Raw genomic sequence first — 21,424 nt, 5'->3', positions numbered from 1 at the left:
TGTAATCTGGCTGTAAATATAACACAGAAAAAGAATTAATAAATGTATCGCTTCGTTCATATTTGATGAATATTTCAAACAAATCTCATGTATTTATCATGAGCCTGCCAAATTGGTTATGCCTTTACAGCATCCTCTGCCAAGCTTCTTATGCTTTCACGTCACCGTTTATCACCGGAAACACAGTTGACATAACGTTCCTATAAATCGCCCCGCAAGATGTGTAGCAAAATAGATTAATCCGTCAGCCTAATTTATTTGGCTTCCACCAGTGAATAATTATGACATAATGATCGTATTTAAAGGGCCACAGTCAGGGAGAGTGATGTGATGGCAAAAAAAACTAAGGTGGACACATATCTTATGCAGAAGAGCACTCTTGTACGCTCATAAAAACGTCTGGAGTTAATAATGTGCAAAGGCGAGGTTCTGTCACTTTCACTAGGAGATGCATTAAGGCTCTGATGGACATTTTACGGCAGGAACATGGGCTGCATTTTACTCCGGCGCGTCTTGCGCCATACGAGGCGCCATAACGGCCTCGCTCGCCGTCTTCATGATGGATACCGCTCCCTCGGGGGACGGGGGATATTGGAAGCGAGGGCTGGAGAGGAGCTGGAGGGCTTGGGGTCACAACCATTTAGTTTCTCTTCCTCCTTCATCTTCTCAACAGACTTTGAGAGCTGCATGTAAAGAATGTTAACACCAGTTGTGGAATAAACGACAACGACAAGATTTTTTTCTTTGCATGTATGAGAGAATTTTAGTCAAAATTGTAAATATAAATTCTGTTGAAGTCTGCTTCGAGTGCAGCCGCACATAAACTGTATGTGAACCTTCTGGACTGTGAATATTTATGGTCCTCACTGTGGCCTTTGCCTCTGCTCCATTTTCCTGCCCTATATTTAGCTGTCATGTCATCACAGCGCAGGCATGATTGCTATAGCGCCCACATTTATCGGAATGATATCAATTTGCTCACGATTGGGTGCTAACTAGAAAAAGCAGCTCGTCGTATATATTACGGTGCCCGCGTAGCGGAATACGAGCGGCTGCAAATCTTCCCGACGCCCATTAGCTTCAATCACGTCCACACTAGTGGGAATTAGTCAGCCTAATCCGATGGGAGCATAAAGTAGCAAAGCACTTGAATTGATCTGTAGGAGGTGAAGCAACCAGAGTCAATTTATGAAGCTTTTCCCATTGTACATTATTATAATTACGTTAAGAATAAATGCAGCAATGCGGCAAAGATAAATGTAACAAATTGTCTTGGAGATAATAACTACAAAATACAGTATTACCATAATGATCATTGATGGTTTACATTAAAATGCCGTTAGCTAGCTAAGGTAGCTAGCTAGTTTATTTATTTTGACTTTTATATATCTATATATATCTATATATATCTATATATATATATATATATATATATATATATATATATATATAGATATAGATATATATATACCGATCAGTAAATCAAACAAATCACAGCATGATATTATCAACTACATTTGATTACACCGCCGAATGGATGGCCAACGATAATCTATTTGGACAGCCACGCTGTTCCTCCATGAATAATGAAGCGAGCTGAAGATCATTATTATGATGGATTTCCTTTAATGTGCTAGAAGAGCACCCCGAGAAAAACTGTTGTGTACATTGCTTGCGAGGCTTATTTATAGTTGGACGTTTAATACCGTTTGACACGTAATGACACGGCACCACTTAAAGGAATCTTGTAAAAGCAGATGGAATGTTCTGGGGTGAGTCTCAGGGGTGACTTGTTGCAGAAGGCCCCTTTTATTTCGTGCAACTATTAGGAGGGAAAAACGATTAAAGCGTCCAACCCTGACGGTCGGTATGCGTGTCACGATCTGCGTTTTTTTGCTCTTTTGATATCATCTTGTTTCTGTCAATCAATGGACTCATGGTTAGCGATTCCTGGAAATGTTTTGTAGAATTTGTGCTTTCTACCACTAGATGGCGCCAAACCCGTGGCTGATGGGAAAATAATAATGGCAGACATTTATTGAACTGGGATATTAATATCTTGATATGTTGCCCTTCTTAACAGGGTCTAGAAATTCACAGAAAATCATTTTGTCCGAGCAGTCTCAACAGTGCATACCAATAAAAGCGAGTTCCCTGTAGAGCTTTAAAAATACCAGGATGATACTGTGTTACGGCCTCCTCTGCAGTTCTGCTGGATTGCAACTTCTTGATTGATGGCTGTGTATTCGCTGAGGCGATAGACATTCGCTATCAGCATACAACACATTACGCTGTCTTGCAGTAGACAACATCATCCTCCGCTAGCGTAAATAACAAGACTTTACTTATAAGTAGCTTTTGTTTTATGTTTTCATGTGCCCCCCCCCCCCCTGCACACAACTTCCGCTTTCAATCAATATTTTTCTTAATGTTGCTTTTGAATTCTCCCCCACTGAGGTGCGCTTTCAGGTGGGTTTATTATCCGTGCCCTGGCAGACGGCTGCCCACGGCATCATTTATCAACAAAAAAAAAGCGTACACAGTCGCTGTGGTGCACTTGAGAGCAGTAAACAAGCTCACAAAGGCTATGGCATTCCGGAGGGGGGGGGGGGGGGGCTCAAAAGGGAAGGAGGTCAGGGAGGACTTCAGTCCACACCTCGTATCACTTGGGAAGCCTCAGATGGACCATTAGGAGTCTGTGACACTCATTTCCACAGTGAAGAACCAAGTGGGACATAATTATGGAGCGCCACATGTCTGCACCATCGTTTTTTTTTTTTTTTTGGTGACTGCTTCAAAGGATGAGTATTGATCTGAAGAGCTGTTTGTATTCATCACCTTACAAGGCCCCGAAAAATCTCATCATGTCAGACGACCCAAAAAAAATTCAGGTCAATGAAAACAGAATAAGCCCAGAATAACTTTGGCCCATTTGCCGAGCAGATTTTTTTATTTTTATTTTTTTTGCATGCACGCCCTCAACCATTAATGTGGCCCAAAAATATACTCGAAAATGGAGTCAAAGTTATGCAAGTCTAAGTGTCTACATGACCAACTACCTCCTACAATTTGTGTGTGTGTTGTGTGTGTGTGTAGTACAGTAGATGGTGTGAGACTATAGTTTCTTAAAATAGATTGACAAAATGACACCTAATGTTGTCATGGTTACCAAGTAGGTAGAGGAGAAAGAGCTTGCAGAGGAACCGTGGCTTTAATGAAATGCTCTTTGCCGATGTAAAATAATCTATTTGAATTTTAATGCCACTTTTATTTGCCTTCTGACGTGGAGCCAAATATGGCCTAGCAGATCATTAAAATGTTTTTTTTTTCGAAAAGTGAATTCTACACAACTGTTTATTTTTTAATGCAATATTTGAATTGGTCCTTTATTCATATATTTATTATTGTATTCATATGATTAATTTTCAATTCACAAGGCACACAAGGTCACATTTAAAATACCAGAACTGTTTCTCATTGCTGGAGATGAGTTGTGTGCATTTCACCACAACTTGGCAAATGACATCCAGACTTGAATTTATTCCCCCTTCCTGCGGAATTCTCATTTGGGAGAGCAAGTCCCATCTGACTTTGGTCCATCAACCCGACTGTATCTGTTGCTTCACAATACACTTTTCTCTCGAGATGTGTGTCGCTTCAATACACATTTGTATGCAGCAGCTCATCTTTGCTGAGCACTTCTTTAAAAAATGGCTTTATTTATTTTTAATACCTTACTCTGCTGTTAGGCTCGCTGTTTTCGAGACACTTTATACACTATGCATTTTCTTGGCAGGGATGAGCAACTTTTACAATTTGAATGTTTAGAATTTTGCTATGGTGCCCCATAGACACATTTTATCATCCATAGTTATTTCATTTTCCTCCTCTAGCACGTGCATCACATCCCATAATAAAATTGAAATGAGATATGAGACAGAAGTTATTTTTCTCTCGGCGGACAAACCTCTTTGTATCATTAAGGTTAATGAAATCATGTCTTCATGCCGTTCTGGTTATTTCAAGTCATTCTCCTTTTGATTATCACTACAGGCTCCCACCGCGGTGCCCATGCAGCTCCTTCGGCCATCATTACCAACCTAATGAACTCACTTTCATAATCAAGAGAATTAGAGCAGCTTTGAAATACCCCGCAGGCATTGTTGTTCTTTTGTGTTCAAATGTGTGTTCAAGGTACTTTGTTGTCATGGTGTTTTGTGTGCCGGGGGCGGACAATGATAATGTTGCCTAATTAGCTTAAGAGCACGTTCATTTGATCGAGTTAACTTATCTTAATGCTAAAACAGAATAGGAACGGCTTAGATGAGATTCCGAATAGCGTTTGTTAGGAATGGATGTTTGAACAAAAGTGGTGCAGCAACACATGTAGACAGACATGATAGCAAGACAAAAGTGAGAAGCAAATACTAAAGACTTCTAGAGATGAATGATGCTTGTGCAAAATAATGTAACTAATTTGATAGTTTCTCATGGTGGCATTGCAAAAACAAAAAGTAGCTTGGATTTACTTTGGGGTGTTAGATGGGCGGTTCCTCAAAACACTGAAATTTTTTTGGCAGTTTTATAATGCAGCATTTCTTTTAGCCCACACATGTCCTTCAGGCTGAAGAATATTAGCTTGTCTAGATTGTGAGTTGCATATTGATTTTTTTAATTGATTTATTTGTCAATAGCTCCCCGAAATTCTCATCTTCAGCATGGCGTAACAGCCTTTTTAAAGATGCGTATAAAAGAGCCTTTTTCCATCAGCCAGCCATAATAATTACAAAATGTTCAGTATCAGCGTGAATGCAGGCTGCTGGACTTGGGCCAATGTTATTTCCTTCTTTTCCATTCAAATTGAACTAAATGAGCTGTCAGAAGCGCTATTGACTTGGGAGGCGCCGCTTTACACCTCAGAGGCAATTTTGCACACGTCATTGCTGGAAATGTACACACAATGACTCTCAATGAGAGCTTTCGCTTGCTTATTATGGGATGAACATCTGTGATAGGAATGTACACCTTGACTATATCACACTGTTAAATACAAAAGTCATTTGGGGACTTGATGTTGTATGAGGGGGGGGGGGGGGGGGGGACTTTTTTGTCTCAAGTTACTAATTAATAAAACTTATATTTAAAAAGTTTTCTTCGAAAGCACTGATGGAGTAAAGACGGCCTGAGATTTTGTGAGACTATAGCGCCTCCTACTGTTGAAATGGAAGACACAAGTAGTACATTTTACGCTGAATACACAGCATTTATTTTTAACTAGAAAGCTCACAATACTGACATGAGAGATGAGATGTAACTTAACATCCCCCCCCCCCCCCCAACCCCCAACCCTCGTCGTGGCACTTTCAATAAACACAAACACCACAATATCCATTTCCAACACTGACCATAAAAATTAAAAACAAAAATAGCGTGGACAAATAAGCAAAAAACACATCTAACAGAAGGTGGGCCTACCAAAGTACAAAACAATTGATCATTTCACGCTTCATGTGAACTGTGTAGTGATTCACACAATAAAAAGATGCACTTAAAGGCCATTGAACTACAATTATTAGGCCTACCCAATATATTTTACAAAATGATACTGTACATATTTCGCAAGCATGTTGCTGCCCAAATCTGATTGAACACCTTTTTTTTTTATGGTACTTTTTATGGCATTTTACATCGCCAGGCAGGATTGTCGTTTATGTTTATACAAAAATAACATTTTGTAGACAGGCGTGCACTTCGAAGTGTTAATGCAACTTCCAGCAGCATTTAAAGCGCCAGTCACTGAATAAAAATACAAATTTTGTTTTTTTTAAAGCACATTATTCCCCAAATGAACAGTTAATACCGTTGTGTTGCTTTGGTGAGCATCCTTCATCCCATTAATTCAGGCAACCAGCACTAGGTGCCACTATTACTCTGCAAACAGCTTCCTGTGCAATCTCCTTTCTTGTCTGATTTCTGCAAATTACAGTAATTTTATTTCTATAATTAACCTCATTCTGTAGTGATGTTTAATTTAAAAACAAAATACAGTAATACCTTGACTGTGTATATTATACTCTATGTTAAATGTTAAAAAGCTGGTCTGATGATACCGTGTGTCCTTGATGTGTCTAGTAGGGTTCCTCCTCCTCCACAGGATGGAGCGCGTGCCTCTTCAACAGTGTCTTTAACATTTCCACTTCCTGCTCGGAGTCCTTCAACTTACTGTGTAGTGTCTCGTTGGCTTTTTGGAGCCTCTCGTTCTCCTGATTTAAAAAAAAAAAAAAAAAAAAAAAAAAAAAGAGATTTATAAGTATCGTGGTGCGTTCAAGTACCATAAAAAAAAAAAAAAGTGTACCACCCACTGATTGCAGGGCTTCAGTGATGGATTTGTTGTCTTCTTCTGGCTCTCGGGTTTTCTGTACAACAGAAATTCGGTTCTCCCACTTGGCGCAATGGCGCTGTTTCCTCTGCAGCAGCGGGCTGGGACACATTGTCGTAGGAGATAATGCCACCGGGCCCAGTAAAGAGCGAGTGGCATCAGGGGACAGTGGCGGACCCTCGGTCTGAGTGGCGCTGTGGACCCAGTTTTGCCTCAAATGGGAGGTGACTGGAGAGTCTGGACTCCAGTCTTTGTTGTCATCGGACGGGTATTGGAAAGGAAACTCGTCTGAACATGAAGAGTGACATAGTGGTAGGGGCCTGTTAGTATTATTGGATGTAACATGTTGAGGTGGTAAAATAATGCACAGTCGGCATTTATTATATTGGGGTCGACATCGAAAACATTTGAGTGATTAAAGTAGGGCAACATTTTAATCGTGTAGACACACACACAGAAAATATTGTGGTCTAAGAGGAAGGTCATGACTGCAAAACAAAATGAGTCAGATGATGTGATGTGACATTACGTTTTTTTTTTTTTTCATGTCTAACCTGCAGCTGAATAATGCAAATTTCTTGTCGCAGGTGGGCAGCTTGCTCACTACAGTCAAAAGAAAAACAGCTAGCGGGAAACCACCCACCCATAGCAGATAACCTTTTCGACACTTGGGAAAAAAAAAATCAAAACAAAACGTAAATGAGTTTGTGATTCTATGCGTTGCCACTGAATCGCCAGTTTCGTAAGTCCTCATAATTGATACCATGACGGGATAAGTGTGGTGCCCTGACCCACCCTCCGAGGTTCCCGTGGTGACAGGCGTGGAGCTAGGCGTGGGACTGTCGCTGATATTGTTGTTGTTGTTCATTTTGGTGTTCTTCTTGCACTCAAAGGCCACCTGGTCCTTACACAGCTTGTGGCAGTTCATCCCGCAGTCTGTGAGAATGCAAAAAAAGTCAAAACAGGAACTGTGTTTTGGTTGAGGATGAAGCTTTTTTTATTTCCTTTAATTAGATTGTGCGAATGGTCGAGGTTCCCACCCTGAAGAGACCTCGCGTGACTAATACCCGAAGTTACCTTTGCATTTGTAGCCTTGCTTGATGATACCCCACAGCTAGAAAGAACATACAAAAAGCCAACATTTAACTCATTCACTGCCAACCCAGTTAATATCTTTTGACGTCTATAACCGTCAATGGCACTGAATGGGTTAAGATGATTATTTTTTTTTTGGGTGACTTACCAATCCCGAGCAGTTGTCGCAAAAGGTAGGCTTCATATATGTGGTTTCTTGAAAGTTATGAACAAAGCCCAGACCCAGTTTGGAGCAGATGACACTGGCCCGCATGAAATAAGCTGTGATCTCATCTCTATTGACAAGTCCTTCCCTGCACAAACAAAAAACTGGATTATCAACATAACATTTACATATATTTTTATGCAAGGGATTGCATGCTTTTTTTGTGGTCTTTGAACATCGCATAATGTCTCGGCGTGCAAAAAGAAAAAAAAAAATACACTCGAAAGCGCTTTATGGTTAGTTGTGCAGCTACTTGAAGCTTCCTGTTGCCGTACGTCTCACTACAAATATCACTTTGCTCGTCCCCCGCAGCTGCAAATGAGCGTGCGACCCGCCGAGCACTCACTTGTCTTTGTCCATGACACAGAAAGAAAAGGGGAAACTGGCCGCAATTTTCTCAAAGTCCTCTTGAGAAATGAAGCCGTTCTCGTCGTGATCGTAGTTCTTAAACACGGACTTGGAGGAGAAGAAATCAACAATAAATTCAAATAATGCCCTCCCAATACCAAAACAAATCAAATAAGTCATAACGACTTACGTCCACCATTCTCTGCACATGTTTGCTAATAGTTCGAGGATCTGGTTTTGGAGTCACTCCGGATACCCAGTCGACAACCACTGGAGGTCTAGAAGGGGTGGTTGGCTGATGGAAAATGAAATCATAGTTGAAAAATAACTCGATAAGCAAATAGACATACAAATATATGTTGATTTATTTATTTTTTTCTGTATTCGCTTCTCAAATGTGACGATGGATGTACACAGCTCTGACTTGTGGGTGTTAAGTGGCTCTATCACTCACAGGGGCTTTACAGTTCTTGGGCTCCCGGGCATAAGACAGTTCGTAGATATCATCTTCGGTATAGTAAAGGTCCAAGGACAGCTGAAAGACACAGAGAGAGAGAGAAAAAGTGAGAGAGAGAGAGAGAGAGAGAGAGAGAGAGAGAGAGAGGATTGGTCACATTGTAGAAGAGCAGATTTTCAAGGACATACTGTATTCATGCAAAGCACTGCGAGGATGACACACAAGTACGACGTAGAAATTTGAATTCCCTCTCATTCACACTCGCTTTGCCACCCACACACACACACACACACACACACACACACACACACACACACACACACATACTCATGGATCATAGACTCTCATCTCACCCACACGCATGCCAACAAACCACATGCTGGAACCGAGGCAGCCGCAAATGATTAGTTTGCTTGTCGACTAGTCACCGATGCCAATCACGATTAATCGGCTAATCGGATCGTACGTAGCGTACGCAACGATATATACCAAACAACGTGTCGGCTATGAAATTATACCGTGAGGAGATGGACCAAGTCCTTGTTGGCGTCCAGCCTGGGTGGGATCTGCTGGAGCTGGATCAGCTCATTGATATGAGTGTAGAGCGCCTGCAGCTTCTGCACGTTCACTTTATTGTCTTCCACATAGTTCGGCATGGCCTCGTTGACTGAAATCAGGTCTTTGAGGTGCACGCCCAGGATGGGGATTTTAAAACCTGTACACTTGTTGTACGCTTGTCTGTAGTTGTCAAAGTTTCTGCACGAGGAGAGCAGATCTGTCATTTCGTTTAACACCTGAGGACAGGACAGGAAGGACACATTTACTCCACTATGTTGAATATTATCTAAGCCTACTTAAAAGTAACAAAGAAATAAGCCAATGAAAGTATAGCGTGCATTTATTATAAAATACAATTCAATTCAAATTAATCTGTTCTTTTTCAATATAACCACGCTTGGTTTTCTTATGCTTTTGTGATTATTCATTACCTTGATGACCTCATTGGGTACATGAGAGGTGGTGTCCTTCAGTCTGGATATGGAGCTGTGACAAAGCCCTCCCACCACCGCCATTAGCGTGTTGTAGTTGTGCATGAGGTGTAAACCCTGGCGGACGCACACAAACACATACAAGGTCGTTCAACTGGACACTGCGCGATTCATCGAGATCCAAAACACAAAGCTCGGGATTGTGTTTGTAGTTTGAAGCGATGATAGGTCCAAGTTTCAAGTACTTCTGGTTATATAACACAAAAAAACGGCCGTTACATAAACCACTTAAATTGTTGTTGCTTTTTCACACCGTCTCTCTTTCTTTCTTTTTTTTTTTTTTACTCAAAGCATTTTCAAATCTCTTCTCAGCTCTCTAATTCCTGCTGTCACTAGAGAATGATGGTGTGAAATTTGTCTCCACACCCCATGGGTTTTGTGCTCTGCAGCAGGCTGCTGATTTAATGGTACGAACCAGCGCAAGCTGGCAGTCCCGCCAAATGAAGCGGCCAACTGCAATTAACCAAAAAATAAACAAATATTTTCAAACACTCAGACTCGAAACTCTACCTTGGCTACGTGGATGAACTTGGTGAAAACTTCAGCACGAAGCTGAGCCGTCGGCCTGCTCAGCACCATTAGTTGAACCCACTGGGAGACCCCGTTGCACAGAGCAATGGAACGTTCCATCACTGGGATGTCCTTCATGCAACAGTTGCGGATGTAATTCTGGTAATCTATAAACTGGCGGTGAGAGTACAGAGTAAAGAGGTGAGCGCAAGAAGCAGCTTGACGTTTCCTTTGGGAGGAAATCTGCACCTTGCTTGCAAATAGTCCCCCCCCCCCTTCCCCCAAGTACCAAAAGTCATTTATGCTCTTATGAGCGCGCACTTACGGAAATTCTGCAAAATGATTTAAACTCCAGGAAGGTGAGATGCTCTGCCAGTTCAATGGGCTCCAGGTGGTCGAAGAGAAGAGATACCTTCCTCTTTTTACTGCTGTTGGCTTTAATCTTCTGGCTGGCCTTCCACGACCAGTCTCGTTCGTTTCTAGAATACACGATGGCAACAAATCGTGACTCGATTCATTTTTTTTTTTTCGCCTGGCTGTCGTGTTCAAGCTTCTCGGATGACAGCTGGTCGCACGCTTACATCCATTTGGTCTCGAGAAGAGAGCAGAGATGCTCCTGTCCCTGCTCCTTGATTAGATCTCGGAGCTGGTCCAAGCTGTCTGACAAGCTGTGGTGCAATCGGAACATCATCCAGAATTCCTGAATCCAATGCCTGGAGGTTAGAAGACAATGTTGTGTGACGGTAGCCAAACATAGCAAAAAGGAGAGTTCATATCTGCAATTATTATGGCAATCGATTCATCGAATCAAGGAATCGAATTTACAAAAATGTTTTAATTTTCAAGCTGTTATTTGAAAATGCGTCAATTCAAAGTGACATTGAAATTAACGATACGGTCCTAAAACAGAAATGTTGATCGTTTTCCGAAATAAAAGCACATTTTTATTTTTATTCGACCCAATCAATCTGCTTTTATGGATGACTACAGAAATTAGATAACATTTACTGTGGAGAAATCTTGAGCAAGATATCCAAACGATTAATTGATTATCAAAAATGACCATAGATTAATTTGGTAATTGATTAGTTGTCAATTCATCGATTAATCGTCACACCTCTACTCTCAATGTCCAATAAATGAACAAACCTGATGAAGTAGCAAATTCTCTGGCACTCTGCCGGCTGCTCGTTCTCCACGGCACTTTTAAACGTAAAGCTTCTGGTTAAGGATGCCGAACAACATACGATGAACACGAAGCGGCCGCACAAAAAAGGAAATCAAGACAAGGTGTGGTATAACACTCAGCCCTCCTAAATAAACAGACTGACATTTGGCTGGAATCATCTTCAAGTGATGAGCATAAAAAGGCTAATGGCGTCATGGGAACAGAAGAAGCGCCTACGCAATCCCAACGCCGAACTGTGATGAGGAAGCCTGTTAATGGCCCCCGCGTCTTCTCCCTGATCATAACAAACTCTCTCAATCTATCTGATGGATTCTTCTGGGGCCTTTGGGTTCTCGATGAGAGGGTTAAAAATAGCAGAGGGACATTTGTTATTGTGCTCGCTGACGTGGTTTGTGCGAGCGGGCTCCTCTTTAAGCTGTTTATATATAGTTGAAGAGGAGGAGTGCGTGTATACGGCCGCCAAAGAAACAGAGGTAATTAACACCTGAAACCTCAGAGAGGCTTTGTGACGCCACCGTTGGTTCCTGAATGGAGGCCTAGACCCAAAGCCCTCTACCCGCGTTATTATCCCAAGACTCTTATTTCACGCCAGCAACGTGAGCCAAGCGGGTGATTGGCAGTCGCTCTTGAGAATTAAATACGGGCAAGCGCACGATTCGGAATGTATCTGTGATATCAACGTTGTGGAAGGATATAGATGGGTGAGTTTTTCCAGGAGGTCGCTGGAGGAGATGAGAAGGCGATGCATGGTCAGTGTGATGTTCAACAAGTGGCTGCGTTCACATGTGTAACCGTCTGAATCTGGAGAGAAATAAAAAAATATATATACCTGAGTGCGGAAATGTGGATATATTGTTTGATGCAAAATGTCAAGTTATACCCTCAGGGGAAAAAAAAAAAAAATCATCATCAGTGACTCATGATCGTCCTTGTTTCACAAAGGCAGAATCTGTGTGATTCATCACAACTGGATTAAAAGGTGCGATGCTGTACAAATGCAGCGCACAGCAATTGTCAGTCATCATCGGCATGTAAAATCAGCAAGCGTTCAAAATTTGGTGTAAAAAAAAACAATCGCTTCGTTTGATAACATCTGGTAGGAGGAGGATTTATGAAAATAAAACTATGGTTTGAAATTGATCAAATTGATTTTTTGTGATTGACAAATAAATAAATACATCAAATTAAATTGCATTAAATTAAATTAAATAGGAATCACACAATACTCGGGTGTTGCAATTGGAAGATGTGTATGCAAACTTGTGCCATCCCTTTTCCCCAGGTGGGGAAACCACTGATGGAGACACTCTAATAAATGATGTCATAGGGGCCTTTGACCTTTGGAACTACGTATGTAGGCTTACATATTATGTTCCTCTTTTCCACCAATTTACACTCAAGCACTTCCTCTATTGTCATGACAGACACAAAGCAAAGTAAAAAAAAAAAGCCAAACAGTGCAAAACCACACAACATCATGCTGTGGTACGCTCCAATTTCAGAGCGTGCAAACCTTTTCCTGACCATTTATCTTCTGAGAAAAACCACCGCCGTGGTGAATCGTTTACACAGAGGAAAAACGCTAAACGGTTGACGAGATGACAAAAAAAAATGCATCACAAATAAGCCCAACGTTTCAAGCGTTCCATCTCGTATTTCCTCAGGAGAATTTAACACACACTTTTATCACCTTGGATATACTTGGCACTTCCATGGCAACACATTTTCCAATCTGTGTTATCTGTAAGCAACCAGCCTCTCCCGGTTGCTCTCTCATATCCTGCTTGGGCAGTATTTCCGTTGGTGCCACTCAGCCATTACCTGAATTTTCACTCGAAGCTTCCATTTCATTTGTTTACTACTTTTATAGCTACCACAAGCATCAAAGTGAGAGCCATAAATGGACAACAGGAAAGGGATGATTCCGCGGAAGATAAACAATGACCCCATGCTTGTTTTGACATCCACTGAAGGGTTGTTTGTTGGGTTAAATCCCTTTTGGGCTATCTCTCGACGCTTGGAAAATTAGGAAAAACGCCCACGGTGGTGGAAATGCACTTTTAAGGTTATCTTAGATGCTCATCAACAAACTCCAAATCTGCGTGTGGCTTTTTCCTTCTTTTGAAACATGTTATCAGATGGAATGATGATCCTTTTATGGTTTTCCTTTGAAATCTGATTAACATTTAGATTTGAAGGGAGGTGGTCTAGGTTTGAAAATAGAACATGATGTAAGCTTTTTTTTTTTTTTCTAATAGTTTCAAACAAAGTGGATGCTTATGGTTAAAATAGATTAAAAAAAAAAAAAAAAGTGGGGGTGCACCAATGAACCACTCAAAACACAAAGTGAGCGATGATGTCAAGGGATATTGATCGATGTCTCACAGCGGAGTGTTCTTCAAAGGCCGGTCACCATGCGAACGACACAACGTGAAGAGTTGACCTTTAGGCTCAGCTGAGCCTGAAGGTACCATTGGGTGACTTTTCAAATAACTCTTGCCAGCACGCTTATATTGGAAGAGCGGATGGAAGTCGCCGATCTATATTTTGTTTTTAAAAATTTCTATCCACAGATATTTCTAAAACTACACACTCATGAGCAATACAACAAATGTTGACGCTCCCTAAAGTTCTAGTTCCATTTCTCAATTCCTTTAAATGGCCTTAGTTTTTTGTCATTTTCATGCTGATATTTTATGTGGCAAAGAAACTTCCACCTGGTTGTAGCTCGCCGCTGACGACCGCTCTTTATGGGATGCCCTTTTATGTCCATTGTAACGCCTCCCCCATTGCTCCATTTGCGTAACCAGGGCAACAGCACTTTGAAAGCTTCTCTTTCCAGAGATATAATCACCAAAACTCAGAAAGCTCTCCTGACAACTTAATGAAGCCAATTATATTGGCTTGATTGATCCAACCTACTCAACCAACCTGCGGTGCGCTCGTAAACACCTTTCTTGCCTGGATAAGGCAAAAACATATCGTCAACATCTGCAACATCAAATAATACCGGAATCTATCTGGAGATTTCAGTTGGATGACTGACTGCAAGCCAAATCACAAACCTACTTCAACAACAAGTCATCCAAATAAATGTCAAATTGAATTTATTTTTTTTAAATATTTTTTGCAAGGGGAGGTCAAAATCAAAACAGAAAATGTAGTTGCATAAGTGTGCACACCCTCCTAGAACTTGGATTTCAATGTGTTCAAAATGGACTGATCATATTCATGTTGAATGCGAGTCAGCAACAGGGGTGCTTAGACTTTTGAAACCACTTCAACATTAAAAACATGTCAAGGAAGGCCAGATAAGGCTTACCAAAGGCCTGCAAACAAGCCTGGATCAGCTCCTCCCAGCTGGCTCCTTTGGCGAGATGGCCTATTGACACTGTGGGTTTCCCCATGGGGGTCTGGACCTGACTTGGCTTGTGGAATTTTTTAGGACGTCCTGGAGGGGAAACTCTCGACCTGGGGCCGGATCCTGGTGTCCCTCTCCTTTTCGGAAATAAACACACACAGGATTGCATCAGATATTTCTTCTGAATATAAAAATATAAGAACATGTTCTGCTTTTATGCATGCAGTAGTTTTTCTTAAATACAAAGTGTGAGTATTTTTGGCCGCAACATCCATCGCACAAAATGTAAAGTACAAAAGATGGCTTGTGTTTAAAGGAACTCCCGTGAGATAGTGTGCATTGTTCTCATTTCCTTCCTCCAACTGTGGGAAATACCACTTAATTACGGACATCCACTTTAGCTTGATGGCTGACCGACAAATACAAATCTTTTTTTTGTTTGTTTTCAACTAAGATGAAAAAGCAACATTTCTTAAATATTATGCATTAGTGTTACTTTTATTTATGCTTTAAGAGTATCGACAAAATATGCATACACAAATGAAAAAGTAAATATACAGAATTAGTGACAGAAAGAAGTTGAAAAAGAATTCAATGAAAAGACTTCGTGTGAAACTTACGCATCGTCTTTCCCCTTGTCGTCCGTGGTAATACTTTCACTTTTGTTGTTGTCTTTTGATTGACAGCCCATGGCGAGGTACTGGGCGACGAGAGGCTGCACTAAGCTGTCCATCTGCGTCCTCCTCGTTGGGAGCATCTGATCACTGCGCTCGCCACACCGGTACTCTTAGCAGCATGCTGCGCGCACACACGCACACGCATCCATGCACACTCGTCAATGGACGTGACACAGGCAACAGGCAACATTCAAACGCAGCTTGTCTGTGGGCGGGAGGCAGGCTGCACTGTGGCCGCTATGTCATTAACTGCACTGCAAAGTGGGTAGAGGAACTCCTCTGAGCGTCACACTCGGTTGCCAGTCACTTTTCGTTACTCAACTTTCACAGGTGTTTAGACTGGTGAAGACTCTCACACATTCCTAAAGTATATGATGGAATTTGATCAGGTTTTTTTTTATTTTGGGAAAGGAAATCCCACCACAAACATAACTGTCAGATATGATAGAAAATTGTCTGTGTGTGGGTGAGACAATGTTATAGCATAATAAATTCAATCCAGAAATAATCCACATTTCAATTTTATCCAGTTTATGCATGTGACAACATGATTAATTTTTTTTTGTAGGGCCAGTTAAAACAAATGTGATGTGGGCATGCATATCAGGACTTGTACTTCCAGTTTGTGCATGTGACAGCACCATTAACTTTTTTTTTTCTAATGCCAGTTTAAACAAATGTGATGTGGGCATGCATATCAACACATGTAGTGTCAACCCAAGTTTGATCCAGTTGTGATCATGATTGTCTTGTTTTATCACAGAGATGTGCAACATAAGATGCAATGACAAACCAATGCAATCCAGCACTGATCCATTTTTGTGAATACCTGGAATTCAACTAAATCATCTCAAACCAAGTTTAAATCAGATGTGATCTAGATCAGTAATGATCAGTTATCGACTTTTTACAGCAGGTCCATGTTCAAGCAGGTGATCTTACAAAAGCTATAAACCAGAAATGATTGACATTGGATCAAATCAAGCTTTTGCAGAACTACATAAGAAACACACCCAATACTAAACATTTCCCACATCTTTACTACTTTATTCATACAATGTTTATAAGTATCACTCACAATAGAATTTATTTTAAATGGCTTATTGCAATGTGCTACATGTAATAAGCCTGCCCTCATGTGGCTGAAAAGCAATAACATTATGTACCCATTATGTACTCATAACGCTTAATTTGCTTACACGAGTTAAACACACAAATAAATAAATAAATAAATAAATAAATAAATAAATAAATAAATAATAATAAATGAATTAATTTATCAACTAATTAATTAATTAATTAATTAATATGAACACGTCTTTAAGATGTATAGTAGCGAAATCAATTTTATTTGAAAAGAAACAAAAAATGTTTTACCTGTAACAATGACTCAATAAAAAATATTCAAGAATAATATATATATATAAAAAAAATCTGTATTATTTCCCAAACGCGCGGGTTGTTCTTGAACGCAACATCAATTAGGTTAATTGCCCCTTTGAGGTGTTGATGTCCGCGTTCAATAGTTAACTTACTGTTGAGTTTATTTCATTTAACGACACTCAAGTGCCGCTCAAAATGGCAGATTATTCATTCTCGAATATATTCCAAGGAAAACGGATTAAAATTACTCTTAAATCGTCCTTTTGCATAGGCGTTGTGCAACGAATCAGCTCCAGCAAAACGGTGACCCTCACGAACGGTTTGAAGTTTTATTGTAACTATTTACTTCAACACAATTAAAGCTCAAATAACCAAGGACATTAAAAATTTTAATTGAAATGGTGTGTTTCAGTCGTGTATGGCGATAATGGCCGCGTACTTCCTGGAAGTAAATTATTCTTCGGCCATGAGATTGTGAATGGTGAGTACATAAACCCAACAAATATATTTTAAGTGTAAATTCCACAAAGTAACAAGCTGTAAATTCATAGTGGAGTTTGCCAATGACGAGGACAAAGAGCATGGGTAAGTCGCTGTCAATATGTCTAAATCCAAAAATTGGATTTCGAGCTGTTCAATTTTGCACAGAAATATTCCTGAAGAGCACTTGAAGCTGTCTGAATTCCAGCCGTTCAAGACTTTTTACCACGGTCAGTAATCATCAAAATAAAAACAATAATTGCTGATTAATAATGTCTTTATCTCAATAGCTGATGATGATGATGAATACATCAAATTTGAAGTTATTAATGCCTTTCATGAGAAATTTGGACCCGCTGTAAGTACTTTTAGAGTCAGTAAGAAACACATTAGTTCTCATGATTTCATACTGTACAATCGCTAGAATGTTTGTGATGTTATTTTATAGATGATGGAAATTAAGAAGCAGCATGTGGTTGGCGTTGGGGCTGATGGGGTGGACATGTACAAGCACGGCCGACTGTGTTGGCTTCAGGTGAGAAGTCTGATGTTATGACAAGATCATCTTCATTAGTCATCGTTTATATTTATGTCTTGCATTCTCAGTAAAATTCCAAACATTAGGGTCACTCGAATGTTATCTGTATCTAATTATGTTTTTTGTTTGTATCTTAGATTGCCACCAAACACAAGGTTTATCTCTTTGACATTCTCTTGCTTGGAGCGAAAGCCTTTAAAAACGGTCTGACCATGATTCTCGAGAGTAAGCGTATACTGAAGGTGAGAAGTCGTACATGTTTGTTTTTTTGGGGGGGGGGGCCTATGTTGATTGTGTTGTGTGACACAGGTCGTTCATGACTGCCGAGCTATTGCCGGGTGTCTGATGACACAACACGGCGTGAAGATGACGAATGTCTTTGACACTCTGGTACATGAGGAAAAAATGGTGGCAATATATACATCCTTGTGGTCCAATTTTTTTAAAGCGACCTTTCTTTCTCTTTGACCTTACCAAGGTGGCGGATGTCATGTGCTTTCACTCTGAGACTGGAGGATTCTTTCCTCACAAAGTAAGCACTCTTCATGAGTTGGTGAGTCGCCACCTGAAGTTGCCCTCCTCCCACCTCTCCGTCCTAGAGACCAAGTCCCAGTTTAGTGAGGTACATCTTGATGGAGGACAATGCAGGTAACTCCACCTGTCATGACAGCAGTGTGTTTGTGTTTTTAATTTTAATCGCAGGAGGAAAGCAAGTTGTGGTACAACCGTCCATGTCCTTTACCATTGCTAAATGTGATGGCGCTGTCTGTGATCCACTTGCAACCTCTCAGAGTGGCATTGCTGGATTGTCTTCTCACGGACTACGTGGCTTTAGTGGATATCTTTCTTTCAAATAGCCAGTACCCAAATGAAGATTTGGAAAGCATCAATATGGTAGGAATGCGTTTTCCGGGTGGTACATTGAAAAATGAATTAACATTACATTGAAATATATATTGCAAATGTCATTTGGCCATTTAGAAGAGCCATGATTGTATGACTGATTTTTAAATGTGCACACAACTTGAAAGTCAACTGGGATCATGGTCTGGATTGTGGTAGACTTTTCATGAAATATTTGGTGGGGTTACTTTTGGTTGCTGTATCTTCAGGGTGGCAGAAAAAGAGTCACTACTGCTGACTTGAATTGAAAAAGAGTTTGGGATTATTCTGTCAGTCAAACCCTAAATGGTTTAGGGTTTATTTTCATAATTTACTTAAAAAATATAAAAATGATTTCATCTGAACTTGTCGGTGAAGAGGATACGTTGACTCAATGAATGACGTAAAAATTTGTACGAAGAAGATGCCCAGTTCTAAAAGGACCAAAACTCAGTCACAGGTATGTGTAAAATATATATCTATATATATTTTTTTTTGACTAACAGCAAAACATAATGCCTGTTAAGTAATTTGAGCTTTATAGCGGGATATCCATGTTAGCATTAAAAATGCATGCCATTAATTCGAGCTATAATAATTCAGTTAGCCCTTCCGTCGATATTCATGTTAATATCTCACATTTTGAAAACATTTAAATGCTGTGTTTTCCACCTCAGGAGAAAGTGTCTGACTTGCCGGCCGAGCTCAGGCTGCTGGATCAGATGCACTGCGAGCGTCGGGAGTGTGCCGCCAAACGCTATCCCACTACAGACAAAGGTCTGCTGATTCGCTCTGGTCCTCAAATGAAGACCCCACTCCAAACCTCACCTGCGTCAGACCAATACGAATCCACAGAGCCTACCGTGGAACCGCAATCGGCGACACCGCCGATGGAAGCCGATGAAAACGCATTGCCCACGTTTGTGGATGTGGCCCCTCCAGATCCGCTCCCAGACACCACATCAGAGCCAGTGAGTGAAATGTCTTTCAGGGGTGGAGGTAAAGATTTAGCATCACTTTTGATGGAAGTGATGGGGCGAAAGAGCCCTCCCGGCAAAGAACAACCAAGTTAGAGGAGAAGTAGGAGTCTTTGGGTTCAGGCAGGTCATTTACTGTTCAGACAGCCACAAGCCAAACATGTTTGTTGGTCTATTGACCTCTAGATGGCAGTAAACATTTTGAGTTGTTCAACTACTTTGTACATGCGTCTGTTTGCAGTTTTGAGTTCTGCATTAAAATAAGATTTTCCTCGTTCAGATGTGAGTGATTCTTACGCCACAAATATTCTGTACTTGACCACCATGATGATCACTTGATATGAAATCCATTACAAGAGCTGTATTATTCTGCCTTTACAATATTCATCTGTGTACTTGTTTATTGAACAATATGTGAATTGTTGTAGTTTGCTGTTCTCTAGAACAGTAAAACATAATAGTAAAAAATATTTCTATTGTAAACAAATGATTCAAAAAATTGGACTATCTGCCCTAATCTTTTTTACAAATCATAGTTAGTAGTGGCGTAAACAGCCATATCTTACTTTACATAGAGTGATTAATGTCTTGGCTTCCTCCTTTCTTTTAATTGGTGCTGAAAAGCCTAACGACATTGATGGATCTAGTTTTAATTGAGAAAAACAAAAACAATTCAGACCTTTTTTCCCCCCCACTTGACAAAAAAAAAAGTAAGTCAGGTGGCCAACATCTGCTATGTTCTCCAAAGGCGCACAATGGAGATCTTATCCATGTAATGTGCTACATGAGCTGCCATGCTGATTTTGGCAAAAGGGGGGAAATAGCTGAGAATTTGCCAGGATGATAGTGTGAAATCATAAAACATGGCCGACAACACTGCTCTGCCAGTTTTCTGCCAGTACCTCCTCACAGAGGAGTCGGCCCTTTCCAGACCTATCTAATTGAAAGCATGGAACAGATCAAGGAAGATTTTGATTAGCTCTCTTAGCAACCAGCCCCTCTTTAGCGTTTGCTTAACACATGCCCCCTTTGAAATGTTATTATTCAGGCCTGTATACTCAACATCCATATCTGAATTTTCTTTTATTATATATTTATACATACCAATCAACACAAACTGTTGGTGTGTGTGTGGTGTAACAGTGGGGGGTCTGTGTCCCATGTCATTGACAACCAGATTGAGGTTCCTATTTTAGAGGACCTTGCATTTCCTCTCCGTCACAATAATGCCTTGTGTGTAGCACTTCCTGTTTCCCAGGCCTGGGAGGAAGGAACAGGGCGCTTGTCACACGGTAGTCACCGCTTCCTTCCCCCTCCTCTCTCCCTTCTCCCTGCTCCCAAAACTTCAGACAGTGTTGTGTCCTTCACAGGGAAAGATGACTGCACTGTTAGCATCCCAGCCGGATGCGTGGCGACTATTTTTAGCCTCAAGTTGGAAAGGTAGCAAACAGACATAAACACAAAAAGTTTTAGGGTGTCCAGCTGTGTTTATAACCTAAAAATGGAGGCAAGGCCAATGATTGTTTTGACTTCGATTTTGGTTTGAATAAATCATCAGCATTTCACTATATTTAACATTATCATCCGCTACCGCAAAATGTTGAGAAGTTTGAAAATCAACCAAAATGGCCGCCTTTATAAAACTTTTTACCATACTAAAACTGAACTTTATTAATCATAGTGGCAAGTGTGTGTGCTGTCCCCCATTAAACGTGAATGTGATTGGTGAAAACCGTTATAAGGGTGTGCACACTTCTGCAACATCTCAGTTTTTTTCGTTTTTCGACAATCTAGGTCATGTTAATAGTCATACTTTTTTTTTTATTTGAACAGCGGTGGGTAGACTTTATATATATTCACACATCATTGAGGTGGCGACCAGTCCAGGGGGTCA

At 40.6% G+C, this 21,424-nt stretch overlaps 2 protein-coding genes across 5 annotated transcripts; one reads left to right on the top strand and one right to left on the bottom strand.

Moving 5' to 3' along the window:
- Positions 1-5,347: 5,347 nt before the first annotated feature.
- On the bottom strand, positions 5,348-15,411 carry LOC147045248 (RAS guanyl-releasing protein 1-like). 2 transcript variants are annotated; one of them, XM_085931507.1, is made up of 17 exons: positions 15,214-15,411; positions 14,555-14,730; positions 11,928-12,033; positions 11,193-11,255; positions 10,625-10,756; positions 10,369-10,522; positions 10,044-10,217; positions 9,474-9,590; positions 9,003-9,278; positions 8,482-8,562; positions 8,218-8,322; positions 8,026-8,135; positions 7,623-7,767; positions 7,457-7,493; positions 7,175-7,315; positions 6,359-6,667; positions 5,348-6,263 (listed from the first exon to the last, which is right to left on the bottom strand). In XM_085931507.1, exons 1-17 carry the CDS (start codon positions 15,348-15,350, stop codon positions 6,220-6,222), a joined length of 2,307 nt encoding a protein of 768 aa, XP_085787633.1. In that variant the 5' UTR covers positions 15,351-15,411; the 3' UTR covers positions 5,348-6,219. The 2 variants fall into 2 exon arrangements, with proteins under 2 accessions (XP_085787633.1, XP_085787631.1); XM_085931505.1 differs by having other exon boundaries at positions 6,363-6,667.
- A 1,325-nt stretch (positions 15,412-16,736) lies between these two features.
- Positions 16,737-19,893, top strand: exd1 (exonuclease 3'-5' domain containing 1). Of its 3 annotated transcripts, none has more exons than XM_085931898.1 (11): positions 16,737-16,987; positions 17,066-17,134; positions 17,205-17,238; positions 17,302-17,363; positions 17,424-17,491; positions 17,582-17,668; positions 17,809-17,913; positions 17,981-18,061; positions 18,150-18,293; positions 18,374-18,565; positions 19,231-19,863. In XM_085931898.1, the coding sequence occupies exons 1-11, from the start codon at positions 16,849-16,851 to the stop codon at positions 19,624-19,626; spliced, it is 1,377 nt and encodes a 458-aa protein (XP_085788024.1). In that variant the 5' UTR covers positions 16,737-16,848; the 3' UTR covers positions 19,627-19,863. The 3 variants fall into 3 exon arrangements, with proteins under 3 accessions (XP_085788024.1, XP_085788025.1, XP_085788027.1); XM_085931899.1 differs by having other exon boundaries at positions 16,737-16,972; positions 19,231-19,839; XM_085931901.1 differs by lacking the exon at positions 17,981-18,061 and having other exon boundaries at positions 19,231-19,893.
- The last annotated feature ends 1,531 nt before the right edge of the window (positions 19,894-21,424 follow it).

This window comes from Syngnathus leptorhynchus, chromosome 15 (genome assembly GCF_054491065.1).
Source record: "Syngnathus leptorhynchus isolate UIUO chromosome 15, UIUO_Slep, whole genome shotgun sequence".
NCBI classification, from domain to species: Eukaryota; Metazoa; Chordata; class Actinopteri; order Syngnathiformes; family Syngnathidae; genus Syngnathus; species Syngnathus leptorhynchus.
The sequence above is the reverse complement of the archived record's forward strand: the minus strand, read 5'-3'. Positions and strand labels throughout refer to the sequence as shown.

Coding starts and splice junctions, on each gene's coding strand:
- LOC147045248 (XM_085931505.1), bottom strand. CDS start 15,350: ATGCTCCCAACGAGGAGGACGCAGATGGACAGCTTAGTGCAGCCTCTC. Junction 7,494..7,622: donor GCGACAACTGCTCGGGATTG/GTAAGTCACCCA, acceptor TGTTCTTTCTAG/CTGTGGGGTATCATCAAGCA. Junction 6,668..7,174: donor CACCACGGGAACCTCGGAGG/GTGGGTCAGGGC, acceptor CTTCATGTTCAG/ACGAGTTTCCTTTCCAATAC.
- exd1 (XM_085931898.1), top strand. CDS start 16,849: ATGGCAGATTATTCATTCTCGAATATATTCCAAGGAAAACGGATTAAA. Junction 17,135..17,204: donor CGGCCATGAGATTGTGAATG/GTGAGTACATAA, acceptor GTAAATTCATAG/TGGAGTTTGCCAATGACGAG. Junction 17,669..17,808: donor GCCGACTGTGTTGGCTTCAG/GTGAGAAGTCTG, acceptor TTTGTATCTTAG/ATTGCCACCAAACACAAGGT.